At 38.5% G+C, this 9,179-nt stretch overlaps 1 protein-coding gene across 1 annotated transcript in view; it reads right to left on the bottom strand.

The window, feature by feature from the left end:
- LOC101851490 (cilia- and flagella-associated protein 299) overlaps window positions 1-8,565 on the bottom strand; it is a 13,395-nt gene extending 4,830 nt beyond the window's left edge. The window contains exons 1-4 of the mRNA XM_005096001.3: window positions 8,402-8,565; window positions 4,195-4,325; window positions 3,245-3,335; window positions 2,162-2,304 (exon numbers count right to left, since the gene is read on the bottom strand). Of these exons, the coding sequence (XP_005096058.1) occupies window positions 2,162-2,304; window positions 3,245-3,335; window positions 4,195-4,325; window positions 8,402-8,509 (473 nt within the window). The 5' untranslated portion in view covers window positions 8,510-8,565. The remainder of the gene's footprint in view (window positions 1-2,161; window positions 2,305-3,244; window positions 3,336-4,194; window positions 4,326-8,401) is intronic.
- Window positions 8,566-9,179: the final 614 nt, after the last annotated feature.

Here is a 9,179-nt window from a genome sequence, read left to right as displayed (position 1 = left end):
TACACCATCTTCACGAAGAGCCATAAAGCAGCCAAAGAAAATCTCAAACTAAAGATAGGAAACGAAAGTCTCCCCAAAGAAGAACATCCAACTTACCTAGGAGTCAAACTTGACCATAGGCTAACCATAAAAAGCCAAGTGGAGAACATAAGGAACAAGGCAAAAAAAAAGACTCCAACTTTTAAAGAAACTCGCAAGCAGTTCATGGGGATCGGACAAACAAACTCTGAGAGCTCTATACCTGAGTTATGTCCGATCTTCCCTGGAATACAGCAATAGCCTACTCACTATGTGCAGTACAACTACTTGCAACACCCTTGACAAGGTCCAAAACAATGCCCTTCGTTTTATAAATGGTGGCATGAGATCCACACCTACCACCGCGTGCGAAATCCTTGCAAATGTTGAACACCTGGGAATCCACAGAGATAAAGCGGTTTTGGAGCTACATGAAAGAACTAAAAGAATGTGCCCCAACCACCCAAACAAGAAATTAGTAGAAACATGGAAACCAAAGAAACGAATTCAACAAAAGTCAATCATGCATCACATCACAGAACTAATGGAGAGCCACCATCTACCACAAAACAGAAAAGAAACCAAAAGAGTCAACCAAAACATCCCTCCCCACCTTTTTTTAAGAAAGCCAATCATTACAACATCTCTCAAAGACAAGAGCACAAAATCTTCAGACCCAGTGACGCTGATGCTTGCATCACATCAAACAATCGACAGCTATTCAGATGACTGGATACACGTCTATACGGACGGCTCAGCATTCAAAGGCACAACCAAAGCCGGATATGGAATACTAATACAGTACCCAGATGGAAGTTCCAATGAGATCTCTGCAGCCTGTGGAGAGAAATGCAGCAACTACGATGCAGAAATGATGGCAATTGAAACAGCACTGTACCATCTCTGCACAGTTTTTGACACTCATCCTGGAAAAGCACAGAGTATTGTGATTTTCACTGACTCACTATCAGTATACAAGCCATAGAAAATGACCATCATCTTAACCAAGATTTGACCCATATACTGTTTGGATCCCATCATCTTATAACATTCTGTGGCATCAACGTAGTAATGCAGTGGGTCCCCGGACACTCAGACATACCTGGAAATGACAGAGCAGACACACTTGCCTAACGGGGATCTAGACAGGAATAACCCAACACTCCAACTTCATACAACACTGCAAAACAAATCATCAAAAGCAACAACAAACAAGATTGGATGAACAGATGGGCCCTGGGAAAGACAGGCAGAGCAGTTTTCAAACATATGACCACAACAAAAAGGAATGACAATATCAACCGCCTTCAGAGAAAGAAACAGACCACGATCTTCCGCCTACGAACAGAACATATACAGCTCAACTTCCACCTGAACAGAATAAATCCGGAACTTCCCCCAATGTGTCTCTTGTGTGACTATGCATATGAGACTGTGGAGCATCACCTGTTCCACTGCACAGCCCTAAATGACATCAGAGCTACCCTTCTCCCTCCGAGACCTAACATTGACAACACACTCTATGGAACATTACAGCAACTGCAACAAACCTGCACTTATCATTACATGGCATTGGACAGAAGGGCGAGAGCCCAGCTGTTGCTGGATCGATAACAACAACAACAACAACAACAACAACATAGCCTATTGTGGGCAGCCTACTTATAAAATATATTGTGTGAACTTTCTCCTCCCTTCTTTAATCAGACACATTTTTGCCAAATGATCAACCTATATTTTCATCTAGTTAGGCAGTGAACTAATATAGCACCAAAAAAAAGCTCCAGCTACCTCCCTGAACCACATCCTATTCCCCAGTGGCTTGAACACAACAGTTTTGGAACATGTAAAACTTACAGAGTGTGCTTTCTAAGTGACTTCTAAAGAAAGCGTACAGTTGCCCAGTTGTTTGCATTTTGAAATTTTTTTAACGACAATTTTTGGAAGGGGTCTTGATGTGTGATGACATTGCTATCCAGAGGTTGAACCTCCTCATATCCATACTAATCTCCCATCCAGGTCTGTCCTTAGCAGGGGCTTTCAAGTGAGGTTCGAAGACATTTTATCAAATTTTTTCCCTCCCCTCAGTACTACTTGAAAATTACAAACAAGGACAATAATATTCTCAGAATATTCATTTTACCTTAGATCTGAAGGTCTAGGTAAAAGCCTCTTTTTAGAGCTGAAATATGGCTCAAAGTCTTCAGTCTTGAGCCTGTAGGCATAGTCGATGTAGCCTGATATCTCCTGGCCCCTCGGGTTCCGGTCTCGAATGAAGACGATAGACTGTAAAATAACAAAACAAAAAAGTGAATAGAAGTCTGCAATGTGTTTTCAACAAAACTAAAGTTACAGGCCTACTCTCTGAATTTTTACATTATGCTTGGATGAGGAAATGTTTCAAACAAAGGGACATTTCTTTTCAATTTTACTTTACTTTAAAGTGATCAAAAATTCCTACGAATTACACCACCTGCAGCCAAATGATCAAGTCAAACCTCAAGGAAGAGTGGATGAATGATTGGGCCACAGGTATGACAGGAAGGAGGATGTATGGCCACATGAATAAACCACTGGTCAAAGATCCAATCAATGAGTTGAGGAGGGGAGATCAATCCATAATCTTCCAACTTAGAACACAACATGTACCCCTCAACCAACATCTCAACCGAATTGGAGTAAAGCAGTCTGCTGCCTGCCCACTATGTGACTACCCCTCAGAGACAGTGGAACATCATCTGTTTTTCTGTAGAAAACTAACTGATTTAAGGGGATGTTTTCTTCCCAAGCTACCCCACACATCTAATTGCCTCTACTCCTCAAGACAACAGTTAGAACAAACATGCAACTATTACCGAATGGCATCATGCAGAAGAGTTAACGCTCAGATGCTACTGGATCGCTAACAACAACAACAACAACAACAAAGTGATCAAAGCCACAAATAGTTACATTGTTATTAGACTAGGAAATATTTCAAACAAAAGGACGGTTCTTTTCAGTTTAACTTTACTGAAAAACGTTGATCAAAGCCACAAAAAGTGTAAATTTGCAGTCACCAAACTTTAGCAGCCATTTTCTCGCTAATCTTAAATTTGACATCAGGGGACCCCCACCTCCTTCAGTTGCAAATAACCCAACTTTTGCTCAAGATAGATGGGTATTTTTTCATCAGAAGCAAGACTAATGAAGAGTGTTTAGCAAGACACGTTAGAAAAAGCCTTACTGTCATTTTTCCATTCCTGTTGCCTGCTTCTCTAGCAGCGAGAGCTGCCAAAAGAGGGTCGTTGATAACTTTCTCATCACTAGCAAGTTTTCTGGACAAAAGAAAAACAAAACAAAATACAGTTTTTTACTTTATCTTGCTTCACAAAATGAAAATAAAGGTTACAAATCGGATGAAATGATGATTTAAGATTCTTCATATTCTCCAAAATGATAAGAAGACTTGAGCCCAAACGACAGAGTTACATAATATGTATTATACATATAAAATGAGGACAATTTACTGTTTCTACAGAACCTATTTTGTCTTTCAAAATCAGGCTATTGAAATTTAGAAAACAAAGAATTCACATTCAACCCTTCATTGTCCTCCATTACAAGTCAAAGTAAAAACCATAATTTTCATCATCCAAATCCACTGTTTTGTTAGAGTTACTAGCCATGTAGCCTCACAGAAATAATTGTTCCCCAACAGCAAATACATTTAGTATATGTGAGGCATTATGTGCTCGTTAAAATAATGAAATTGATGAAGCATACATTTTTCAATCCGTTGGACAATTTTTATAGGATTTTGGGATCAACACATTTTACATCCATTTAGAAATAAAATTTTGTGAGGATTTTATTGAAAATGGTTAATTAAAAGAGAAGAAAATGTAATAGGGTCTATTCAAGTTTCCAAGCACACTCAAATTATGAAAGTCACCAAACTTTGGCCGCCATTTTCTCACTGATTTTACCTCTGAAACCAGGCGACCCCCGCCTCTTTCAATCAGAAATATCTTGACGTCTATTCAAGATAGATGGGTATTTTTAAAATCAAAAGATAGATAAATGAGCAAACTTCGAAATGATTCCAATAACCGCACGCCCCCAAATGATGAGTGCCTGATTCCACCACGTCGTGACATATATTATGACATTGCTAGGGAAATATGGCACACTTACTTTTGCTGACTTCGCTTTGACAGCCTACTAGCCTCTGCTGCCTGTTTCCTGGCTTCAAATTCTTCACGTTTCAAAACTTCTCCACTACCTCTGTAGCCAAGTTCAACAAGTTGTCTAGCAAGTTCTTGATCCTGAAAGGTAAATATTGAATATAGATTACCATTGTTTAGAAATGGATAAAGAACAGGAATAAAATTAATGACTCTTTCTAAACCATAATGAAATGTGACTTATTACTTTCAATCTTGCACAATAAAAGACCTTTTGAATGGCACAGCCAAACTTAGTTTCAGTATCAAAGAATAAAAAGGTCTCCTTTTCAGGTAGTAAAATATGGAGGCACAGAAATTTAAATTTTGTCATGTTTCATTCAAAACTTATTAGCTCTTTTAGACACAAAAGACTGCATATGTGTATTAGTTGTAGGAGCCATATTGCCCTCATGAGAAGCCGTACAAAGCCATATTCTTGTTTGTATTTCAAAGGTAATAGACAATAAGTAGGCCTATGTCCCTTGCCAATAACCCCCACCCCCCCTTTCCAAAAAAAAACAACATTGAAAAAAATGCTTTCCTTAACTCTTTGCTCACAAGCCAAACCCTTATTAGGTGTCTCTGAATCTACACACAACCTGGTCTTACAGGGCTCTCCTCAAATTAGAACTGCCAACCATCCCTCTGATTGTAAGACTGTAGGCCTATAGCATAAATAAACATAATTAGCTTATTATGGTCTTCTTCATTTCACTATCAGAAGCTACAAAAATGCATGAAAACAATCCTTCTTTTCACTGACAGCAAAACTTTTACTGCTACTACAATATGTATTGGCCCTTTCTTACTACTGTCTTTCAGCAACATCCCTGATCTAAGGGTAGGTAAGATCAAGCACCAAGCCTTCTTGGATAATGGCAAAAATTCTCGGAGGTTCTGTGTGCAAGTTGCGCTCTACTTTAAAGACCCCTTGGTGGCCCCAAAATTAGAGTAGGCCTAAGCTTGGGTTGCCATCCTGGAAAAATTCGAAATTGATTTCTACCAAAACTGAAAATACTCCAGGCGGTATAAAAAAATGTCAGAATACCTCCGAAACAGAAATGTGGCTGCCTGAAGGAAAGAGGCCCTATGAAGTAGGAAAAACAATCATATACATAAAAATCAATTGCGCTGCAGGTAGAAGAACACCCCTGAGATTTCGCAAGGGAATGCAAAGAAGAAGACTAACGACGGAAAAAAATTCAACTAAAAATGTCTTCAAAGTGTGCAATTCAATTTTGAGGAAACTATCTACCGGTCATGCTTTTTGAATATCATGTGCGAAAGTTTTTTTACCTCTCTACGAGTTTAAATCCATCAGCAGATTTTGCTACTCAATATTAACAATTCACTGGGCTATTCGCAGAGTGTGCCATAGTATACACACAGTGCAATATTATGACATAACATCACCATTCATATCACGTTTTGAATTTTGAACAGGGAAGATAAGCTAATTGCACCAGTCTACTTTCTTGCAAAAAACATACTCGATGTGCTTTGAGAGCCATGCATCCTTGAGCTATTCATGGTAAGACTAAGGAATTCTAAATAATAGTAAATATGAATTCTAAATAATAGTAAATATATACCTATAAGAGGCATGTTTTGTAACTCTTGTCAGTTTCCCTTAGAACTTTATTGCTTAATCATCAAGTAGGCCTACTGTATTACCTCAAGGATTTTTTAATGTGATATACTATAATTTTACGACAAATTTGAGAAAAATAATATAAAAACCCTGTAGACTGTCTGTAAAGTTTAGATGACTTTTGAATGGCTCTACGTATACCACGCTTTGAATACCTGTGAATAGCACAAAAATCGTAAAAGTTGAAAGGTAAAGTGCGCCCAGCTCTGCTTCAAAACTAATTTCAAAGAGAGCTTTACTTGAAAAATTCTAATCAAGATTACTTTCTAAGATAAAATTCATTCTTCAGTTGTCAGTTCAGAAACAGATAATGAAATCATGGTTCACTACTTATTTTTTCATTAGAATGGCTTCAAAAATACCTATATAGCTATATACAATATAATCCCGGTCTTTTATGCTGTCATCCATCTGTTCAAGTTCTCTCACAGTTATTTTTTAAAACATGAGGAAATAATTTTACGGATAGCTGCATTTATGTAGGCTATGCCTCACATACACTGACTGTTACAATCGAGAATTCTTACACAGCAGTCCTACTATTACTAAGGTATGAAGAATGCTGCATATGTTACTGTTGATAATATTTGTTCTTTCTAAAGTAAATTATATTATGAGAGATTTGATTAAGCCTGGTTGAAGAATAGACTACTAGTCTGGTGCCTGTTACTGAAAACCAATTTAACTTTCATTAGCAAATCTGAGAAGAAGAAAACCCTTGTTGACGTGTAGCCTGTTGTTTGTAGACACATTTTATAATGAATTTGTTTCTTTAACTCTTAAGTGTGCTTATTCAACTGGCTCACAGCATTGCTGGTCTATTACAGTCAAAACAAAAATCTACCAAACCCCAGCAAATCAACCTTATTTATCTACAATCAAGCTACTCGTTTATTGTTTGGGTCTTTCATTTCCGCACAGTTCAGAGTTTATTTTATGCATAGGACTATCAGTGTAGTAGGATTGTAGTTGAAAGGAAGATTGTCATGCTGAAAACTTGGATTACAAAACAGGCTGTTGGGAAAGGAGGGATAGCCTTCCGTAGACCTATACTAAGAGTAGGCCTAAGCGTAAAAACCAATTGTAGGCCTCTACCCGGGGTGAGAGGCGAGCCTTTTAAATTGGCTATTCTCACCCGCTGTGCGTTCACCATATGATACCAGTGTAAACAAACGGTCCAGCAATCCTGTGTCGAAAGCGAGCAATTTTGTCTGTGGGTAGGGAAAAAGAGAGAGAGAGATCAGAGAGAGAGAGAGAGAGAGAGAGAGAGAGAGAGAGAGAAAAGAGAGAGAGAAAGAGAGAGAGAGAGAGAGAGAGAGAGAGAGAGAGAGAGAGAGAGAGAGAGAGAGAGAGAGAGGGGGGGGGGAGGGAGGGATCCGAGAGAGAGAGAATTAGGAGTAGCAGGAACTTCCGGGCAAAATAAAGCGGCGACCAGCGAAGTTCGGCTCGATTAGAAAAGTGAAATAGCCGTAGCATCTTTGTAGACGACCAAATTAATTTACTTTTGTGCTATAGACGTCTAACATTTTTTTTTTCTTTAGTTTTGTCAATGGAAGTGGCTATTCTCACCCGGGGTGAGAATAAAAATACGATCTACCTCTCACCCCGGGTGAGACTTGCCAGCGTAGGCTATTCTCACCCGGTGTGAAACAAGACCTGTTTTTCCTCATTTTGGAATACTGTCTATCGGTGTGGATGATCAAATTGATAAAAGCCAAGAAAAAATTACGTTATAGCAGAAAAGTAAGCTAATTTGATCGTCTTCAAAGATGCTATGGCTACTTCACTTTTCGAATCGAGCCGAACTACGCGGGTCGCCAATTTGTTTTGCCAGGAAGTTCTCGCAAGATCTACTCCTCCCCACTCTCTTTCTCTCTCTGTCTCTTTCTGAATATCGTCTATCGGTGTGGACGATCAAATTGACCAAAACAAAGTTTAAAAATAATGTTAAAAACAAAACTGAATTAATTTGGTTGTCTACAAAGATGCTACTGCTATTTAACTTCCCGAAAGGAGCCGAACTACGCAGGTTGCCATTTTGTTTTGCCCGGAAGTTCTCGCGCTACTCCTCTCTCTCTCTCTTTTTCTCTCTCCACTGCCCACAGACAAAATTGCACACTTTTAGGCTAACACTAACAGTAGTAATAGATCTAGAACGTTTGTTCACAGCACAGAATTCTATAGTTCTGTTATCACAGTGTAGAATGATGTGGTTCAGGGTGAACGCTTCACTGGTTGGCCTAGGCTACTATAACGGTGAACGCCCATCGGGTGAGAATAGCCAAAAGACTCGCCTGCCCTATTCTCACCCTGGGTGAGAATAGAGGTGGCCTTTGTCAATATTTGATTATCAACACCGATATTTCATTGAGTCTGACAGCCGACAACAACATTGATAGTATTGCACTCAGAAATATAAGACTCCAACAACGAAATTTACAAAGTGCTTGTTTAGAAAAGCTTGATGAGCCAAAGTCAAAGCATGCTTAATTATTAGGCTTAACTATTTTACCGTCACACATACTTCTAAGTAGTAGACATCCATAGAATTGATCTGTGAATCTAAAAAATCTTCATAAGTGCTGAATTCAGTGACAATATTGTCACTTCCAGTGGCTACTTCCTCCTCCATCTTGTATGTTTCGGTCTGCTAACAATCTCTCCACAGAATTCAATGGCGTCTGTTTGCCATGGTTACCAAGGGGAGACTACTGTGATAATTGTCAACTCGCTCAAATCTTTGTGCAGAGTTACATGGCACAATTTTGTCAGTTCGTTCAGAGACTCTCTGGTTCGTTTGAGAAGGGTTCTCACCATAGGTGAACACTATTATATAGGCAGTAACTGAAGGGGGTAACTCTGTAGTTCTCACTCAAGCTATTGGGGAGACGGGTAGAAGTAGATATAGAGATCTAGTTGCTACAGGTAGATAACATTTTTCCTTTAATTATCCACTTCAGCAGAGTTTGATTCTTCTGTTGATAATACTTCTGATAGTTTAATTTGTAAGATGCTTTTTTATCTGTTGATTATTTAGGCTATATAATAAACATCGTTGTTTTGCTGAAAAATTAATCTTACATGTAGGGCCAAATTCTTCGTTGCTTCTTAGTTGTTAAAAGAATAGATTGCGTCCTCATATGACTTAGAGAGGGTTTTAGCCTAGAGGCGAAAAATCGTGTTTTTTGTGTTTTATTTTATTTGTTTTTTCCCCTATTAGGCCTAATCATAAAAAAGAACATTTAACTTTAAAAAAATGTATAGGCTAATAATAATGATAATAATAATATCAACGATAAAAT

Source organism: Aplysia californica, unplaced genomic scaffold (genome assembly GCF_000002075.1).
Source record: "Aplysia californica isolate F4 #8 unplaced genomic scaffold, AplCal3.0 scaffold00119, whole genome shotgun sequence".
Classification (NCBI taxonomy): domain Eukaryota; kingdom Metazoa; phylum Mollusca; class Gastropoda; order Aplysiida; family Aplysiidae; genus Aplysia; species Aplysia californica.
Note: the sequence above shows the minus strand (reverse complement) of the source record. Positions and strands in the feature narration are given on the sequence as shown.